The sequence below is a fragment of the Rousettus aegyptiacus genome, unplaced genomic scaffold (genome assembly GCF_014176215.1).
Source record: "Rousettus aegyptiacus isolate mRouAeg1 unplaced genomic scaffold, mRouAeg1.p scaffold_m13_p_15, whole genome shotgun sequence".
In the NCBI taxonomy this organism is placed as follows: Eukaryota; Metazoa; Chordata; class Mammalia; order Chiroptera; family Pteropodidae; genus Rousettus; species Rousettus aegyptiacus.
In genome coordinates this window covers 29432811-29454739 of record NW_023416290.1, presented here as the reverse complement: position 1 = coordinate 29454739, position 21929 = coordinate 29432811, and the positions used below count along the sequence as shown (strand labels likewise).

The following is a 21929-nucleotide window of genomic DNA, read 5'->3' as shown; positions in this document are numbered from 1 at the left end:
TGGTTTAAAAATTGTTTTCTGCTAAAATTTGGTATATGAATATATGGTTGTAAAAAAAATTTCAAGTACAAATTTGTAAGAAATTTATTTTGATATGTAAGGGAATGACACTGATAATAACCCCTGTAGAAATGTACCTTTAAAAAGTTTATAACGCCAAACACTGATACTATAAAACCTGACATAACACTTAATGTTGAATCTAAAATAATTTAGCTTTTAAAGAAATACTTTAAATTATCAATAAACAAAATTTCATCTACTTTCATCCTAGACTTAAATTTTATCTTGTAAAACGTATAGCAATCTAATACATGTGAACATGTAGATAACTGTTACTACACTGTTTAAAGCTAAAACATGTATATGAGAACAAAACTACCATATTCAAGAGAAAGGAGATTGCAGCTCAAGTACTAGGCCCTTTCAAAAAATCCTAAAGTATACTATTTAATACTGCTTATTTATAAGAATTTCAGCATAAAAATGATAAACAAATGATTCGTTAATTATAACCATTTTATGCACTTAACCCAAAGGTATGAATTCATGTGTAAAGTGTAATCAACTTAATACTTTTCCTTGTTGGTACCTTGCTTCCTTTACACCAATCATTACCAATTTTGTTAATATACTGGGAATCTAGTACAGTCCAAGCAAATATCATTCAAGAGAAGTAGTATGAAATATTGACCAAAATCATTTTGTATTTACATATAATTAAGATTTACAAAAGCCTGAAAAATTACAGAAAAAGTTATGGAAAAAAACACATCTTGGACTCTATTTGCATGTAAACTCCATGAAAAGGACGGAATTTTTTTCTCACTGCTCTACCCCAAGGGCCTAGAATAATGCTTGGCATATAGAAGGCATTCAATGCTTGGCATATTGAATGAGGGAAAAAATGCATAATAGCTCCATTACCTTAGCAAGAGGGAAACAAATCTTCAAGTCACAATACATACAAAAAGAGATAAATTGTAAAGTATTTTTTATTGTAAAAAAGTCAATAGAGGTTGACAATGCAAATGTTATTGCAGAACATTTCCCCTTAATTCCTGATTTGCTAGGTACCTATGTACGGGCAAGTTTCCATTAGCACGTTTCCGGTTTCATGTTGATTATATGATATATTGCTTGGAAACAAAAGTCTATCTGATATTAGAACAAAAAACCTGTTGTGCTTTTCCTTCATATTTCCTGCAGGGAGATCTACGTATCCCAGACGCTTTCACAATTAACACTACAGTGCCTTAAACAAACCAAAGAATTTTCCATCACAAGTTACTGAATCGAACCTCTACTAACATATGCAATATAACCAGATTTAACGGTTTAAAAACAAAAGAATTTAGAATTTAAAACAATCTTTAGACTGATTTTTCATATTTGAAAGACTGTAATCATTTGCAGCATACAAATGGAGAAAGTAGTGCAAAATGCATCAAGTTTTATATAATAAAAATACTTTCAACCTAATGGATGCCTCAAAAGCAGAGTGAAAAATTACCACTTCTCAAAGGCAATCTAGACTGCCTTTAGAAAGATCAATTGCTACTCTATTTCCACACATTGCAAAATGATTTCAGAAACAGATTAAACATACAATGTTTTACAAAAATAGAAATATCGTTTGGGACTCTACAAAACTTTATAAAATATAACACTATATTTGTAAATCAAGATAGTTTCACCAAAATAGACATTTCCACAGATATAAAGTTTAGTCAAATTTAGTCTGTCTTAACCATTCTTACATATTATTTTTTCCAAATCTTCAGCCTAAGTAGATCTGTGCTCTATCATAGGATTTTTTTTAACAGATTATTTTCAAGAATTTTATAAGATTTTTTATTCTAGAAATAATGGTAAAGCAGATGAATTTACACCTACAAAGTCTTACTAAAAATAAACTAATACAATTTGACAATTCTGTATTTGATAAATTCCAAACCAAATTCCTAAGAATGACCTATTAACTGAAAATTTATATTTGACGATTATAATTTGGTACCTATAAAACATAAAAATATAATCACAACTATTTTATGAAAAAATATTTATTCATAGAGAACTTCTAAACTTAGTTATTTGTAGCTGTCAAATGACAAGTTATTTTCCAATTATACCCACTTATAAACACTCATCTTATCACCTCGAAGAGCACCAGTGTATTTTTAAAACAAACTAAAAAGTGAGAAGGTAGGGGCTTATTTCATATAACAATGCTATTAAGATAAGGCACCACTTGGTATTTGAAAAAGCCAAAGTATTTCCAAATCATGTACTTTTGTTACTGGTGTCTTAACCATTAAACAGAATGGTTAGAAAAAAGCTAATAATGTTATTAACTAACCACATTATATTCCTTTGTCCATCATTCATTGCTTTTAGTTTTTCCATGACAGAACATATAACAACAATGTAGTACATAATCTGTTAAATAAACATCTCTTCCCAACCTTCCAAGAAAATAATCTAGAATGAAACAAGAATAAGAAACCAAAAATTTATCTGCTATATTTATAAGACGCTAACCCTGCAGAAGAATGGAAAGTCGCAGGGCAAGAGGTGGAAGCAGTAGGGTTGGGAGGATGGCAACAGGACCTATTTCCTATAGAATGTATTGAGGCACATAGGTTAAAAGTTTCTCAGGCAAATTCATGGCTAGAGCAAAACAGAGAGCTCAGAATTTTACATTCCCCCCAAAGCTGATTTCTTAGTCACATCCAAGTTTATATTTCAAAACATGCCCTTAGTCACTGCTATCATCATCATCATCATCATCAGATACATCATTTAAAGGAGACTTCAATGACTGACTGTAAGAGTCTGACCTAGTAGGCTGGCACGCAGCCAAGTCCCCAGTAGAAAGCAGGTCATAGCAGAAGTCACAAATCCGCACAGGCTTAGAGGACTGGCTGGGAAGAAGGAATCTTTTTTCAGAGCAGGGCCCACAGACAACAAAACCACATTTTCGGCAATGGTGACGACGATTAACAGGCGTGAATTTTGCTTTCTGACAACGCATACAGACAGTTGCCTCCGAGTCAGGAACCCAGACAGCAGCATGTTCATTACTGGGTGTCTTCCCACTTTTGGAGAGTAAATCAGTAACACATTTATTTATGTGATTCATCCATTCCGATTTCTCAGTGGCAGTGGCAGCATAAACTGCAAACGATTTAGTCGGTGTCTTGATAAGCCATCCATTCCTCAAGTCTCCTTCATCTTTGATGGAATCAATAGTGACATTTTCCAGGGGAATAATATGTTGTTTGTTATATTTTTTCTTCTGGATGACAATATTGCCATATACAAGAATATCATTAAATAAGAAAAATTGCCTTGCTTTGGGCTTTTTTCTGCATAACTTAGTCAATACTCCTTCTCCAATAAGTACCCGTCCAGGTATAGTTAAAGGTTGACCAGCTGCTCCAAAACAGTTTTCTACTATATTTATACGCCTAGTATTTGCTTCGCTGTTTGCCAAGCGGTCCACCATCTTCTGCTAATAGCCTTTAAAAAAAAAAAAAAAAATTAGCACATAAAAGCTATAAATTCATATAAGAAATTAAATAACCTAAATTTAATCTAAGAAATCATTATTTTCACCCAGAAACCAAAATGCTCCAAAATTGTTTCCCTCTAAGGGAACCAATAAGCATACCAAAAGAGTTAACATCTCCCAATATTTATAATCATAAAAAACACTATTAATCATCTCCGTATAACACCATACCAGTTAGGTAGGTATTTATAGAAGTATAAACTTCTTACAGACATAAAGGAATAACAACTGGACAATGACTGTAAATCATTTCTGCAAAATGATAAACCGAGTTCCATGAAATTTAATCTTAGTTTATATTTGGTCCTCGAGAGGGCCAAATATTTTATAAACTAAGAGTAATGACTATGATTTTTCCAATAAGCTATTACCATTAAGGAAAGGCCTTCATTCTTTCAAAGTGATTACCAGAACTGTTTCCCAACAAGCCTCCTTGTCTTTGGTCTTGCCCCTAAATCGATCTTCAGGCCATGATATCTCAAATGCAAACTTGATCATGCCATTTCTTAGTATGACTTCCCTAACCTAGAAAATGCAGAATATTTAGCATGGCATCATTACCTGATCCTTGCTTATCTCCCCAGACTCATTATAGTCAATCTTCACCTCAGACTTTATGTTCTAAGAATACCCACTTGCAGTTCATTTCACCCATGCATGTCTTCTCTCATGCTGTTGTATCCTTTACTACTTACTACCCGCTAGTAACACTTACCCTTCCCTTCAATACTCAGTTCAGCTTACCATGTCTATTTCCTTAAATTCTATTAGACTACACACATTCCTCTGTGCTCCTCATGTTCTATGTACCTTCCAGTTTCAGTCCTACCAAAGGATTGAGATCTGTCCCCTACACAGGCTACAGTGGAACCTAAAAGGCAGAGACCATCTGATATCTATCTTTGAAACTGATGCAAAGGTATGTTGACAAGTACATATTGGCAATGTGCAAAAACCCATATTAATCTAATTTTAAATGATCATAAATGTAATTTCTAGATGTAATACTGATTTGATTCAAGTCCCAGAATTGTGCCCTACTTCAGACCTACTAACCTAATACTACTGCACTACAACCAAGTCATATTAAGCAAGCATTTAAAGACTAACAACATAGTCTTAAGTTCCAGTAGTCAGCACACAAACTGATGATACTGTAACCCTTCTTGACCTCCATTATAAAAGAAACGACGAATCTGATTATTCTTGAATTCTGTCTCACCCCCAATCTTATAAAGTCCTCTTGCCCTCCACAGGGGTGGGTTCTGCCCTGAAAGTTGTTCCTAAGAATTAATATGATCTAATGCATGGATCTAAACTGTGATGCCTTCTCTTCGTAATTAACACAAATCTGCCAGCCAATTAAAAGTCTACTATCCTATGCACAAGTGCATCACAGAAGAATAAAAACAGCTAAGAAACATAAAAAAAAAATCGATGTCATTCATAATTAAAGAAATGATATTAAAACATTAGGTTATTTTTTAATATATCAGATTAATTATTTTTTTTTGTAATTTCCGAAGATGCGGTACTACTCATGGTATAGAGAAACACGCATCCTAATACACTATAGAAAATATGTGTACCCAGTGACCTAGGTATTTTACAAAAAATCCCACTCAAGTCCATAAAGATATGTACAAGGATAGTCAACACAGCAGTGTGTAAAAGAGAAAAAAACCTGGAAAAGCTCCAAATGTCCATCGAGAGGAAGTGATTAAACAATTTATGATACGTCCTCACTATATATCGTTAAGAATGAGACCTAATACAGTGATATGGGGAATTCTCAAGATACTTAGGTAGGGAAGGAACTGAACACCATGATCTTATTTTTCTTTTAAATATATGCCATATTTCATCAAATCCAAGATGCTATACATTTTAAGACATCTTCATTTTATGTGCCACCAAGAAAGAAAAATGCTGCCAATTAAATCATGGCATACCCTTAATTATACGACATCCCAATTTCAGACATTAACTATAGCAAATCAATGTTCACCTTTAGGCTCAATTAAATATGGTGTAAATGAATAATCACAGACACTTGTAAATATGTAAGCACACATAAAGAAAATAAAATTAGAAAACTATATACCATAATATTAACAATGGCTATCTCTAGGAAATACAATTAAGGACAATTTTTCATTCTTTGCATTATATTCAAACATTCAACATGTGTTCATTTTGTTAGGCACTAATCTAGGTGCAGAGAATAAAAACAGAAGCAAAAAACCAACACAGGCAAGGTCCCTTCTCTTTAAGGCTTACACCATAGTTGGGGAGGGGGGAAAGAGAAAACAAAATCAAGAACCAAAGGTAATTAATGTTATGATATTTTTAAATAACTTTAAAAAAATCAACCAGAAGTTACTCAGATTGGATGATCAGGGACAGCCTTTCTAAAGTTACCACTTTAGCAGATAAGGAAGAACTAGATATGCAGACATTAACGGTAGAGACAGGGAGAATATTCCAGGCAAAAGGAATAACTGCAAAGGTCCAAAGGCAGAAAAGAGGATGGCTGGCACTTATATAGAACTGAAGGTATCAATTCCCATCCGAATAAACTGCTGATTCTACTCATTTGGACATAAAGTTATTAATCAGCTCATATACTGGCAATGCAAACAGGTGTCCTATTATTGCTACTACTGGAATTAACAGCACCACCAATTTGTTCGGTGCTTTTCACATTTTCTGATTTTAACTGTCTCAAATTCTTGGGATATAACTAAAGAAGTTTTTATTATCTCCTATAGAAGTATCAAATAATGTTAACTAAAATGTGAGCTGAAGGAGAAACTAAGGCACAAAGACAGATTCAGTAATGTAAGGGGCAAAACAGCCTGTAATTAATTCTAGTCACTGGGAGCTCAACTAAGGAGCTGAGCACTTTGCATGTATTACCATATTTCCTAGTCACTTATGATAATTATGCACTATTAACTCAACTTTATAGATGAGTAAACAGAGACAAAGAAGTTAAGTACTCTGCCCAGGGCTGTCACAGAACTGGGGCTCAAATCTGATTCCTTTGTGCTATTACCAGTATACTACCACACACTAATTATTCATTAAGGCTCTACAAGAACTAAGAAAGCTAATGCTAACCTCTGGACTTTCACGGCAAACCCTAAAAATACTGAAGAGAGATAAGAGGATCTTGAGCAAATAACCTGAAAGGATAGGTCATCATGATTTACTTAGCCTGTTTCCTGATGTTTCATTGTTCAAATTTTACAATATATTAGGCCTGATTCTCTGTTCATAAATCTTTCCCCCATTTAAGAACAGTAATATAAGATAAGTTTGGGGCATTATTAATTGCTATTCAGCTAAAGCAAATAGCTTTCATAGTCTGACAGTGACCTACAGAAGAAATACATCCCACACTGTAAGGATGCAAGGTTAGTCAGGGAGAATAAGAGACAGGGTGAATGGAAGGGAGGTTATCAAAAGTGAAATCAAAGTACCACTTTTAGCTGATTACTTGATACCCCAAGGCAAGCTTCTTCGGTAAACTAGATTAAGGCACTACCCTTTAAGTGGGGCCTCTGCCTTCCCGCAAAACCCAAATACAAATTTTACAACCAGAACACTGAGGTGCCTCAAGCAGTAAGAACTCTCAAAGACTGTGTGAGAGTGTTAGAATACAAGATTACCAAGGCTAGCCAAGGATTAAATCCTTTACACATCTTACTCACTGAGCCACACTGAAGAGGAAGCAGAAGACAACTACAAAATGTTGTCTTCTTTTCTGAGGAAATGAATACCAGTGAATATGCAAAGAGCTAGGAAAAAAGCTTCCCCACCCTCTGGCAGAGATCACTTCTTTAGGGCAGATTCCAAGTAGTAAAATTACTGGGTCAAAAGGCATGACTGTTTAAGGCTTTTGCTATCTTTTACAAAATTTCCATTCTGAAAGGCAACACCAATTTGCCAAGCAGCACAATCACTGTACCCATCCCATTGTCTCAGAGTGTTTTTCTTTAAAAATTTCAGCAAACAGGATTTTTAAAATGGTGATTATTTTATTCATTTCATTCACTTTTTATTCATTGTTTATTCAATTAACAATTATTTACTGAACACTTCCTACATGTCAGATATTATTTATGTCCTCTCAGAGTTTACAGAGTCTAGAGAAGAAAGACAATAAGTAAACAAATAGGTGATTCTGAAAGGTTAAGTGTAAAGAAGAAATCAGTGGACTGTCAAGAAACAGGAAAAAACTCATTTACTGAGTACAGTAAGTCCTCTCCCCTAACGCTGTTGCTGTTGTCTTAGGTTTCCACTTTAAGTGAATCAATGTATACTGTAACCAATTTTACCATAGGCTAATTGATATAAACATGGGTTTAGTTCCTAAGGCATGTTATTAGAGCACCTGCTGTAGTTCAAAAAGGCCTCGCTGGGGTGGTTCTATATTCTGGGTCTTAAAGGATGAGACGTCAGCCATGAAAAGATACCAACACTATGGAGAAAAGTCCTAAGGCAGGAAAGAATAGTACTTTAAATTCAATCGAATGTTTTATTTCATAGCTACCTATTGAGGCCAGCCAACCAGTTTCTAATGTTAATAGCCACTTATATTTCTAAGCTCAATATTTAGGGGTTATTAATCTGTATGATTGTTTTACATATAAATGCTATTGGCTGACCCATTTCTTTGCTTTTCCTTGTATATTAATCTATAACTTTGTTTATGGTGTTCGACAGAGGCAGTTTTATTTCTTACGTAATTAAACTTATAGATCTTTTCCTTTGTGATTTTCTTCTATTACTCCAAAGCTTTCCTTATCCAGATATAAGATACACCTATTATTATCTATGTTGCATAATATAAATTTTACATTTAATTCCTGTATCCATCTCAAATTTACTCTGGCAAGGTAAAAATTCCTTTTTGTCTTTGCAAATATTTACATTCCAAAAGAGCTAATTAACTGCTCCAGATTCACCAAGCACTAACAGTGACCACAGGTTTCCTCATTTGTAAATGGGAATAATAATAGCGGCTATGTCCAGGAAAGAATTAAATGAGGTAATGCATATAAAATGTTCAACAAGTAGTCAAAAAGTAGTAGCTCTTATAAATGATATCAATAATCAAATTTACTAATATATAACACTTTTTAACATGTTAAATTATTACATATTCTAACATCTGCTTCAGGGATATTTGGTCTAATATATTAATTTGTTTTATAATTCTTGTGTTGGTACCATGCATCTGGCAGAACTAGTCGAGCCTATCTCCCATTACTTACTTAACCTTTCAAAAACATTTTACCTAATCTCCTCTTTATTTTTCCAAATGAAGTCTACTAAGAACAGCAGTTCTCAACCTTAGCTGAACACTGGAACCACAGAGAAGCATCGACCTTCAGTATATCAGACAACATAGTCATCCCACTTTACTATCTGGGTCCAAAATATCCTTTTTACTTATTTTTAATATTTAAGCCATTTCATGACTAATTTACAGAAATAAGAATAAAGGGATAATAAAAAATAGCTTTAAGAGTAATCTAAATATTAAGGCACATATATCCAAAATAGCAGCATCCTTTGAATGCAACTAACTGCTCATAAATTATCATGCATGAATCTGTAAAACAACTGACCTTTGAATACCATGCGGGTTGGGAAGCCAACTTCCTTGCACACACACTCGCGTATAACTTCTAACTAGTGAAAAACTCACGAAAAGCTTAAGTTGTAGCTCAGTGTTTGGGAACGGGGTGGGGGGTGGGGGTACAGCGCTAGTTCCAGTTTCCGCTTTCCCCCATAGATACCAAAATCCATGGATGCCCAAGTCCCCTATATAAAACGTTGTAGATCAATGCATACAGTTGGCCTTTCACAGCCAAGGACTTCCAACCTCAGATCACAACAGTACAGGTATTTGTTGAAAAAAATAATCTGCAAATAAGTGGACCCATACAGTTCAAATCCTTGTGGTTCAAGGGCCAATTGTATTTCCATTTTCTGTGTTTAGGAATATTGTTTACTCATTGAGTTTGAAAAAAAAACTCATCTAGAAAATCATCATCTGAAGCCTCACTGTCTGAGATTTCACTTATAATGATTCACATCATTAAGTGTTGCTGTTTCTTTGTATGCATTTTCTCACTTGTCTAATAGTTTTGAAAAGTCTACCTTTGTCAATGTTTCTTTCCCATAAAAGGTGGAAAGTGAAAAATGAGGAAATCTAAATTCTCAAATATGTTAAATGAAAGCTTAAAACAAACGAAAAGACTAAGAAGGCTATCTCCAAACTGTTTTTGTATCTTCTTGAAAAATGATGCAATGCTTTGAGCAATGCAGTAATAAAACGGGAAAATGGTGCAATAATGATAATTTATTTTATCACTGCATCACCATCTAGGCAATTACATCACTCTTCCATTTTCTTTCTTGTTAAGTAATTCCTAGATAATGAAATAGCAAAATGCTTCAAGATATAGGAAAAACAGTATCTCTAAGATCTCATAATATCAGATATTCACATGTCCAATGAACTCATGGTAACTGCGAACTAGAGTAATTTTATTGTTTTTTAAAAAATAACTAAATTTCTTTTTTGTTTTGAAGATCTCTAAGAATAAAAGTTACAAAATATCAATGACTACAAATAATTAGAACTGCTTGAAATGGATTCAAAAACCAAAATTGAGACCAATAAACTCTGATAAACACAAAGGGTTAAGAAATACTGACACCTAGATCCTTTCCCCATATATTCTGATTCTATTAGTCTGGGGTATGTGGAATATGGCACTGGAATTTTTTAAAGCTCCCCAGGTAATTCTAATGTGCAGTTAAGGTTTAGAACCATTTTTGATTACAATAAACAAACAAAAGGACAGAAAAAATCCACTGAAATTTTGATGGAACTTACATTACACGCATAAATTAATTTGGAATAAATTAACATCTTTATAGTTTTGAGTGTTCCTAGCAAGACTGATAATGTCTCTTCCTAAAGTTTCAAATCTTTGGTGGCTCAGTAATTTTATAGGTTTATTCTCACAAGACTGTTACATTTCTTAGTATGTTCCCAGGTATTTTAAACTTTTTGCTGCTACACTCAATCTAATCTCTTTTCCACATTATATTGTTTTAATTTGTTATTAATATTGATAAGAAAACTACCGCCATTTCTGGTTCCCCTCACCCTATCCAGCCACTTCACAGAACTCGATAATTTCCGACAGTTTTCCAATTGACTTCCCTTTTCTTCTTTTCCAGTAAAAAGTGTCTGGAAGTCTTAAATTATAGTTTAAAATTAAGAACCACGGCAAAAGCATACCCCTCCAAAAAAAAAAGAGAGAAACAAAAAACAAAACTTTAACTTCTGTAAGTCAGCTTTAAATACTACTTTAAAAAAATTTAAATGATCCAAAATTTCAAGTTATCTCCTTCACAATTGTAAAATAAGAACTGCATTTGGATTGTCCAAGTTCTGCCCTAGTCTTTTGCTAACATCTTGTTTCTAAAGTAATATGTTCTTCAGTGGAATGTCTGCCACCTGTTAAACATGTAATACTAGAAGAGGCAAAAACTCTTAATAATGAGAAAGAATACTATTACAATTGAGAAGAAAGCCCAACTGTCACAAAATACCATGGTCCAGTTCTTACTGAAAATCAATACTCCTTACTTCATCCTTGAAGGTGAGTTTAAAACAAAAAAATAATCTAATATCTTACATGTACCCATGACATCTGATATCAGTGAGCTTCAGTAGTCAACTGTGCATTATACTGGAAAAACTAATGAACTATGAACCAAAAAACCTGGATTCTCATCTTAGCTCAGGAACTGAATAAGAGATTTCACATGAAGGACAGAGGAGGAGGAGAAGAGCAGCAGCAGCAAGCCTTACTTGCCTACAAATTAGTTTTTATTCAAACTTTTGACTGTCTTAATATGAATCAAGATTTTAAAATCCGTGTTACTGCTGAATTGAGACTTTACAGAAAATGGAAGAGAGGGAGAGACTCAAGCAAGTGGGGAAAGAAGAGGTAAAAACAAATAGCAACAAACTATCAGAGCTACAAGATCCCTAGGCAAATGTGTAAGCATTAGAGCAAACCACACCCTTTCCTAATGCATTTAAATCAAATTATTCTGAGTGCCTACTATATGCAAAGGACAAGGAGTTCTTAATTTCAAAAATTCTATAGTTCAGTAAGCACAATAATAACCAGAAAATTCTAAGTAAGATTTTCAATCAAATTTTAGAATGATAAAAAATACTTGAAATTTCAGCAAATTAAACTTGGAATTTTAGTAAATTCTACTCATTCCATCAACAAGAAGAGACAAAGTTTTTCTTCCTCTTTCCACTAGGATTTCTGCCACTGTGGCAAACCAACTATACGATATATATTGCAGAAATTAAAAGTGATAAAGGGAATGGGTTCATTTCTTAGGGAAATCAAGCATTTATTTATATTTTAATTTTAAACTCATATAAAGCTGGATTGAGAATAACTGAAACTTCAAAAGTATGAATCACATTTTGAGAGACACCGAGTCCTTTTTTAGAAATCTCTCCTAAGCACCAAATAGTAGACTCAAATGCATTATTCTAAAGTTTTAGCCAGGAAAGGAAAAAAGGAAAAAACATTTACTCAATACCTATACACACTAAGCATGTCCACATTTTATTATCTTAACTTAATAATTTCTATTTTAAGTGATCCATTTTACAGAAAAAGTAAATTGATTAATTACGCAATTTTTCCATGGTCTCACAGCTAATTTTTTTAAAAATGCATGTTCTTTCCATTCTATTTTGCTACATTGAGAAATAACTATTCTAGAAATAGTTCACTCATGTAGACTTATGTATTTGGGAAAGCCACTGATAAAGAGAAAAAAATTTAAAGCAGATGGTAGTAGTATAAAATACACTCAAAATGATTCTTAAAATACTAAAGGAAGTAAAGAAGAAAGCTATGACTAATTAACAGTATCAATACAGGTAGTTCCAAAAAGATTAGGCTTGACAGAGAAACTCACAATGGTATATAAGAACTAAGCCATAGTTGAGGATTTTAGAAAATTAATCTGGAAAACTAGAACAGTCACACTAGAAGTTACAAAAGGTCTTTCTTTAGAGAGGTAGGAGAGAGGGGAAGAGTATGGACTTCAAGTTTTAAACAAGTCCTCTCTAGTCCTTAGCACTTAAACTACACAAGACTCTGAAGATTAGTATCTTTAACTACAAGGCAACCCTCTATTCAAAAACCATTTCCTAGCCAAATTTAATCCAAAATCCTTAACGTAGTATTCAACATCCTTCATGGTCAAGCCCCAGCCTTCCCCAGTCTCTTTCCATTTTTATCACCTTCTATATGTTCTCTTTGTTATAGTCAACCAGAATCCTCGCTAGGCCCCAGAATATGCTCTAGGCTTCCTCCCCTACCTCTCTAGCTCAGTATGCCCTCCCTCCCTTGCTATTCTGAAATCCTACCTGCCCTTCAAGATCCAGTCAGTTCAGTAGCCTCACAGCCAGACATTGTTTCATCTTTAAATTCTCATTAACACTTTATGTGTGCCAATTTATGGCATTTACATTCTATTATGTTTAACAGATATCTGTGTACCCGCTTATTCTCAACAGATCTGAAGACTCCTGAAAACAATATTATATCCTACAACTTTTTATTCCCAATAACACCTACAAAAATGCCTGTATATACATCCAATCAATGCACACTGAGCTGAATATGACCAGCAGCAGTTAAAGTGGAAGCAGCTTCTCCACTAGAGTGTGACAAAAATCGAAGACTTTATTTTTGATGTCTATACTAATTTTCACAGAAAACAGGAACCACACCCCACACACACATACAATTGCTTCACTAGACCCAGAGATTTTAAATTTATAAGCAAATGTTCTGACCTATTTAACCATAGTATCTAATTATGAATTCTAAGTATTGAGCATGGCAGATGTTTTTTTAAAAAATCTTAATCTCATGATAATATATAAAAATGATTTTTTCTTCTCAAACCAAAAGGCATAGCTGTTAAATTAGCAAATAAAAAATGATGATGTGCGCATATGCTCATTACCAACAAAATTCAGATAAAAAAACTGCATCATTTCAAAAAGTATTTGTGTAAGGGCAGCTGTACACTGCTGACAGCTATTTAAAAAACCACTGTATAGTATCTGAAAAATAAAGCTGGCAAAGCCCACTTGAAATACTGCTGTAGAACTAGTTATCCCATCACATCCCTAACAAATTTTCTTCAATATTTTTCCAAGTAGTTACAATCTGCTCACTATCTTCAAGGCTTTATGTTTTCTGTTAAGAGAGAAAAAAGAATGAAACAGATATGTACCACAAGATTTTAATACACAGCACAATGAGAAAGTACTATAATAAAAATATTAACAAAGTGGTAAGGAAGCTAAAAAGGAAAGAGTGAAGGGATGGCTTGGAGGACGCAGCATCTGAATACCTGAACAAGGTTGTAAACAATAAAAACTTAAAAAGGCAAAAAATGCTAAGTAAAGGCACAAAGCTCTGCAAGTAAAAATGTGTTAAAATAAAAAACCACATGTACAGTTGCAGTAGAAGCCAGAGGAAATTATTTAGTAGAAACACGAGATAAAAAAAAAACAACAAGATATCTTGTTGGTTCTGAGAGTTCTTTCTAAAGCTTTTGGAAGGAGTGGCCTGATTTGATCAGAATTTTCCTAAGGTAACTATAAAACAATAAAGGTAAACTGAGAAGAATGAGACCAAAAGCAGAACCCAGATGAAAAATTACTGCATAAGTAAGGGGGAAAGTTAATGAGTCTGAAGTTTACAACAGAAAAACAAAGAATAGGTCAGATTCAGAATTTCCGTGACTAACTAACTAGATGTGGAACAGTAAAGCTGAAATTAAATCCCTAGGTGTTTAGTCTAAGCAATATGGGAGCTAGTAAAACCAGTAATAATTTTCAATGACTTTAAAGTAGCAAACATTTATTGGCTGCTTATTCTTTACAAATTAGTATTAAAAGATAGAAGCACTCAAAACTAACAATCTTTGTGGAGAAAGATAGCGATATTCCCAAATTTATATACACAAGTGTATATAATTCCTGAATGCTTCTGTAGCTAACATAATTATGGAAGTAACTGATAAGAAAAAACAAGAAAACAAGAAAAGGATCTGGTACCTACATACTGTGCTATGGACTGAGGACTATGATTAACTTAAACGTGTAGACTCGAAGCCTAAAGGAGCAAAGGAGAAATGAAACAAAAACTTTTTTTTTTTTAATTTAAAAAAATAAAGAGTGATGAAGCTCAGAGCCAAAAGGTTTAGTTGGGAGGTAATTTTGACCAAGGGGGATATCTAGGAACAACTATTAAATGACTAGAAATTCAAGCTGGGCCTTAGAATCTGACTTTGGGGGAGAGAAAGTGGATCATAGTTTATAATATAAATATATTCAACAGAGAGAAAACAGTTGAACTGGAGGAGGCAGGGCCAGGACAAGTACAGCAGTAGAAGAGAAATCTGGTAATATGGGGAAAAGCCAAACTGCAAAGGAAAGTAATCATCAGGCTGAAGTGTGTATACTTTATTACATAGGCAAAGGGAAGACAAATTTTTAAATAGGAAAATATTAATCAGTACACAGAAACAGTACACAAGATGGACTGGAGATTACTGAAAAGCAAAATTGAAGAAAAAAAAAATAGTTGGAAGGGTATTATAACAGTCTCTAAGTGAAAGGTAATGAAAGCCTGAGCCATAATAATTGACAACAGAAATAAAGAGGGAAAGATGGAAATAAGAAATTACTGAGGTATAGCAGATAGGATGTAGGAACCAATCATCTGTGGATGAAAAGTGACTGTAAGATGACTTCAAAGGTTTAAGCATAAGCCATCTATCAGATGCTATGTTTGTTTAAGGAGGGAGAAGAAATAGTTTGGGACATGTTCATCTTGAGGTACCTTCATGGCATCCACAAGACAACATCTCTTTGTCAAACAGAAATGCCAGGATGAAGAGAAAGCTCTAGGACAGAAAGAGATTTAATAGTCATTAACACAGAGATGCTGGCTGAGGCTGTGGAAGAAGAGAGGACAAGGGACTAAGTTTGCGGAACACCTAGTTTAGAAAGTAGGAGCAAGAAAAGAGATAAAGGCAGACGGGAGCACAAAGCACTTTTTCAACATGCTTTTCACATGTTTCAAAGTCTCAGAGACTAATTTTATTGTACCAAAAGGTCACAATAAGCAGCAAAATACATAGAAAAATCAAAAGTTAACAGTAATGTATAATAAAATATTTCAGAAAACACTTGCCCTTTGATCCTGCAATTTTTAACCACAGAAATGTATCCTGAGAAAAAAACTAGTGTGTGCCTGTGTAGTGGTGTGGGGGGGCAGGGGGAGGGGCGGAGAAGGGCCGCTGCGGTATATAAAAAGTATTCCCTCTGACATTAAACTCTAAGAGTGGAAAAACAGAATCTAAATTTCTAACCATAGAGAGGAATGGTTGAACACAACATGAAAAAGCCAAATAGCATAAAACATTTTATCACATAAAAATTTTAAACTTCAACACTGGGGGGGGGGGCATTAAAGAGAAACATTTGCAACATATAACAAAGGGTTAACATTTTTAATATTTAAAGGGTTCCTGTAAATCAATAAGAAAAAACGAAAATTTCTCAAAAGAAAAATGGGTAAGATACAAACGGCAATTCCAAAAGAACAAATAAAAGTATTAGTTAATAGAAAAATGCTGACTCTCCATGCTAATCAAAGAAATAAAAAATTTAAATAAAATGATACATTATTTACCTACGATGTGAGGAAAATGGGTACTCATATTGAGACTATACACTGAAACAACTTTTCTAAATGCCATTTTGGTAATATAAGCACTTTAGAAAGTTTACACAGCAATTCTATTTCCAAGAGTACATGCAAAAAATAAGACCGCTGTACAAAGTTGTTCACATAAAAAAGTTCACTGTAGCTTTTTCTACAATGCTAAAAAGCCAGAAACCACCTAAATGTCCAACAACAGACCGGTTAAGTACATTATGGCATATCCATATAATGGATTTTTAGACAGCTTTTGAGAGAACACAGAAATATTTAATGTGGAAAACTGTTAAATAACTCAGTATAGTAAAGGTTTCTAAATAGCACGTATAATATAAACTTTTTTTTTTAAGTCTGGAAAGGTACACACCAAAAATTTAGTACTGGTTATGCCTAAGACTAGAGTAAAATATTTTGATACTGCCTAATTATTTTATAATGAACACATATTCTCTCATAGATGTTTTTAAAGTAACAAAATGCAAAGAAGAATATGTAGAAAAATATAAATGTAATACGCAAACACAAAGTTACAGGTACAATAAAAATACGAATACAACAATCATTTGGATTTTCCCCTATCATTTAATTGAAACAAGTATAAAGAATTAAGGATAGTTCCACTTATGAAAAGGAAAGAAAAAGATGAAAAAGTTAATGCAAAGCAGAAAATAGAAAATTCACATTAAAAATTAATCATTTTAAAAGTAAGGTCACTTGCTAAAAGTCAAGCATTTCAAGATTGGTGTTAGCAACCTGAATTAGAATGAAAAAGCAATAGAGAAAATCAGTCAACTTTGGGAAGAGAAAAGGATTAAGACAGCAACTAGTACACAGGTAGCTAGAAACAAATATTTAACAGTCACCATAGCCGTGACTTTTTCAGGGATGCCAGGCAGGAACCAAGTAGAAAAAGTAAATGGTGACATTTACAAAGTTGAGAACTGACTAGTTATCAACAGCAAAGATCAAGAAGAGGACTACATGGCGCTAGTGAGTTCAGTTAGAATATGAACTACAGAGTTCAATACTGAAAAGAAGGGAAAAAACTAAGAATCTGGGAGGAGCTGGAGGTGACAATGAGGACGAAAAGCTTGTTCATCAAGTATGATGGAAAATACAAATACGCTGAAAGACAAGCCCTTGAATCACCATTTCAGGTCACAAAACTTAAGACTTGAGGTAGCTGTGAATGAAAAGTTTAAATAAATAACATGGTTATCCACGTAGGATGCTGATGCACAATGGAGGTTAGGTCACTGGAGTTAGTGAACTGTATTTCCAAACGTGGTTTTTCTGGGCTGAAATCAATCTGTTATTTTAACCTGTATGCACTTCACTTTCCTCCATGTTCCTTCACTTTCCTTCCATACATCCTTTCTAGCCTGACCGATAGGAATCTGGCTGACAATTTCTTTGCATTTTATTTAACTGCAAAATGAAGAGAATAAGGAGATGGGAGATTAAATTAAATCAATGGTTCTCAATCCTAACTGCACATTAAAATCATGGGTGCAAAAAAAAAAAAAAAAAAAAAAGGTAAAAGATAAAACTGCCTATTTTTACCCAAACCCAAACCCAGTAATTCTGATTTATTTGTTCTAGGGTGGGGTTCAGGCATCAGTATTAAGAAGCTCCTCGGGGAATTCTAATGTGCAGCCAAGCTTAAGAACCAAACTAAGTATTTCTAACGGTTGCACTCCTTTAAACATTTTTAAATTCTATGATTCTATATAATTCACTGCCATTCTATTAATGCATTAATATAACTTGCTGAATATAACCAGGCATTTCCACAGACATCTTAGTAAATCCTCACAACACTGGAAGGCAAATATTCCTGTGCCATCTTTCACAAATAAGTCCAGCGAAGCTTAAAAGAAGTGAGGAGACTTGTTCAAGAGTCAATAAGCTAGCTAGTAAGGAACAAGCTAGGATTCAGGGTTTTTTCTTTTGTTCCACTCCACCCTACATGCAACCTGCTTTCTCTAGCACTCACAACAACTACTTGAATGTCTTCTATTCTCCTCCCAGGACCTCCCAAATTGAGCACACCAGTTTGTAGTTTATGGTTTCACTGGAGAGAAAGTTATCATGGGTGGGGTTACAGAATTAACTCCAAATTCTATAGTAATTTGCTTACAGAACACCTTCACCTATGGAGATCTTGCAACTTATAAAACAGTTCTTTGAAAGCATATCTAAGAAGTACATTTTATTCAGTTAAGCCAACATGCACACTGTTAGTAAGCACGCAGCTGGTGTAGAAAACTAGTTCTCATAGCTAAACATCAATAGAAAAGCAATTTTATACATTTTCCATTAAGCAGGGCATTCTAAAACAAAATTCTAAGACAATGCTGATAAAACAATAATGGACAGAAAAATGAGATTTGCTCTATCAAAGGGCTTAAATGTATAAACATGACAAAATGTTCAGGAACTAACTCTATTTCCATCCAGTACAAATTCAATTACACTTTAAAATTATGATATCCTTTTGCTGACCCACAGCTTCTTTGATTATACTTCAGTCCATCATCTACATGGAAATTTCATAAATATTCAAGTTCTGTATCCCCAGGCCAAAATTTGAGTTACCAAAAAAAAAAAAAAAAAAAAAGAATTAGAGAATAATTGACTACTATGCCCAAGGAAATTGCAATTTAATAATAAATTCATGAAGTATATTTATAAGGACCATATGTGTACTCATGCTCATTCAAACCTTTCCTGAGCATCTGCTATGTTCTGGGCTCACTGGGCATGGAAAGGCAAATCAGATCCAAAAAGCCTGTTGTCAAGGAGGTGCCATGACAAGTCAATGTAATATTTATGGGGATGCCATGGGATAAATGAATTATTTTTGGGCAGAGTAACAGGGTGGGGTTAATGTGAACCAGGTAGAAAAGGATTCAAAGAGTATCCAAATTCATTACAAGAACTCTTGTAAATCAGTTCTCTAGGAAATAAGTATTTATACTGAGGAACTAAATTAAAATCAGAAAGAGCAGTGAAGACACAGGAAACAAGGTGGTCAGAGAAATGAGTTATGCATCCTATGAAGTTATGCTACAGGAAAAATCCGAAGGCTTAAGAGTAGTAAGACCTGAGTAAAATACCAGTTTGGCTGCTAGATTTGTGAAGATAGTTAAGTCACCTCATTTCTAGATAATTCTTCATCCAGGAAAACAAATATGTATAAATAATAGCATTTACTTGACAGTAAAGCAAAACAAAAAGGAACTGTTTTAAAGAAGGAAATTAGCAATCAAATTTGAGCATAACCTGTATTTTTACCTATATGTTAAAGATAAATTCTTCAAGTCAAGTTTTAAGGTTTATTTTATTTGTGTTTGAGAGTCCTGTCAGTTAACAGAATTTTAAAGCTAAGATGTCTTTATTTAAAAAATAGCAGTTCACATTCATTTATTGGGGTAAATCAAGCTGACTCTTTTTTGATGCCTTGGTCAGTACACAGTTTTATTTTCTGAGGCCATTACATGTGCTTTCCAAATAAGTAACTTAATACTAATCACCTCCAGTGCTGTCAGGACCAGAAGAGATTAAAAACAGAAGCCTTCGTTAATTCTGAATTAACCTGAGGACCCCATACCAGGGTACAGAAAAAGGTAAATGCTCAAAAAATGGTAGGCATGCATCTTTAAGGAGCCCAAGAGAGGGGAAAAAACTTCGCAATGTCAAGATCACTTCACCTTGTTCATAAGAGAACTAAACATGCCTGCCTTCAACTCTTAGTCAACGTTCCTGTCTAAATTTTTCTTTAATGAGCCTCTTCAGTCACGTACTGAAACACAAGAAGGCATTTACCACCTTACATACTTTTTGAGTCTATGAATTAGAGAAGGGCTTACTTATCCGTAACCTTAACACTACTCACTTCAAGGGCACAGTTATTACTATCATGTACCAAGAGCACACAAGCAACATAAGCAGCAAGCTGTTGGCTTTCAATTAATTTTTTAAAAGAAAAAATAAATTCGGCAAAAGACCCCAAAACTTTAAAGGACTCCAAGTAAATAATGTTAAGTACCATCGTTTCTATCAGAGCAGATTCTGCGGTGCCATTTTTTGCCCCAAGTCACATAAAAATATGCTGTTCAAGTTACAACGTCCCTGAGGCCAGTCTGCAAACTTTTGGACAGAAAGATGTTGAGGCCCTAAGACGCCCAGACCATGACTGCGACCCGAGTCCTCAAGCCCGACTGCTAACCCTACCTCGGGACTCCCTCCGCGCGTCCGCCCAGCCCCCGCCCCGCGGACCAGCCCTGTACTTGCGCGGACCCTCCGGGCGGGCCCCGACCCCGCCAGCAGCGGCTGCGGCGTCCTGCGGGCTGCGCGCCACGATCCGGGCGCCCGCGGGCCGGCCGCAGCCGGAGGGGAAAGGCCCAGGAGCGCCCCGTTTCTTACAGACCCCAACATGGCGTCGGCCGCCGCCGCCCGCGACGACGACACCTCCCTGCGCCGCGAATGGCCCGGGAACCACGGAAGAAGCGCTGGAAAGTTTCGCTTCTCCTCTCCCGGCCAGCCAGGGGCCGGCGGACAACCAACTCCGGCTTCACCTACCCCGCCAGCCACGGGCGGCGGCGGCGAAGGTCCTACTCCTCCTAGTCGCGGGCGCCCGGCGCGGACTCTGCCTGCTCCTCCGGCCTCCCAGGGTGTGTGCGGCCAACCGCCCCGCGCAGCTGGCGCGATCCGGACGCGGCGGGCGTGCGGCCGGGATAGCCGCTCGCAGGCGACTCCACAGCCCCTCCACTCGAACCCACCGCGGCCGGCTGGGCTGGCCTCTCTCCTGCGCGCGCGCGGGCGCGCGGCCGCTCCCACGCCAGGCGCGAGCGCGCGGGCACGAGCACACCCACACTGCTCGCTCCCCGCCCTTTCCTGCCGGCTCCTTCGCCGTGCCGCCCATCCTTGCCCGCGTGACGTGCCCTAAGGGGCGGTGCCACAGCGGAGGCCACGCCTACGTAGGCAGCTAGGCCTAGGATTGGTTTCTTCGCGGGTCTGGGAGTGGTTAGTGTGCCTGTGGGGCGTCTTACCTGACCGGGTGGCTCCCGCAAGCCATTAAAAAGGTTTGTTCCCAGTACGAAATTCTGAGGAAGACTGAGTGAGTAGAAGGGTTCGAGGTCTCCTCTCTCCCACCACCGAATGGCCCTTGCCAGGGGTGCTCAAGAACTTTCTACATCTAGGAAAGAAAAGCTTCGGATTTAGAGGCCCAAAGTCGTCTGGGCGGACATGTGTTTGCTATACCCACTTAGAAGGCGATCCTACTCGGCATGTCTTCCATTTGCTTTCCGTAAAACTCCTAAGTTTTGAAACCAGGAGAGCGGTGGCTACAACACGTACGCTGCCCGCGTACTCTACCCTTTCTCTTAAGTGCGTGGCTTTACTTCTTGCCTTAGAACTTTGCTATTTCCAAAACTTCTCTGATGATGCAATACCTCATATAGGTACTTCACATA

General features: G+C 35.8%; 1 protein-coding gene across 4 annotated transcripts; it reads right to left on the bottom strand.

The window, feature by feature from the left end:
- Positions 1–977: 977 nt before the first annotated feature.
- On the bottom strand, positions 978–21299 carry PLEKHF2 (pleckstrin homology and FYVE domain containing 2). 4 transcript variants are annotated; one of them, XM_016125420.2, is made up of 2 exons: positions 21237–21299; positions 978–3522 (listed from the first exon to the last, which is right to left on the bottom strand). In XM_016125420.2, exon 2 carries the CDS (start codon positions 3506–3508, stop codon positions 2759–2761), a length of 750 nt encoding a protein of 249 aa, XP_015980906.1. In that variant the 5' UTR covers positions 3509–3522; positions 21237–21299; the 3' UTR covers positions 978–2758. The 4 variants fall into 4 exon arrangements, with proteins under 4 accessions (XP_015980906.1, XP_015980903.1, XP_015980905.1 ...); XM_016125417.2 differs by lacking the exon at positions 21237–21299 and adding an exon at positions 21037–21230; XM_016125419.2 differs by lacking the exon at positions 21237–21299 and adding an exon at positions 20885–20999.
- Between the last annotated feature and the right edge of the window lie 630 nt (positions 21300–21929).

What these genes read in the sequence shown, in the direction of transcription:
- PLEKHF2 (XM_016125420.2), bottom strand. Translation starts at nt 3,508, where the DNA reads ATGGTGGACCGCTTGGCAAACAGCGAAGCAAATACTAGGCGTATAAAT.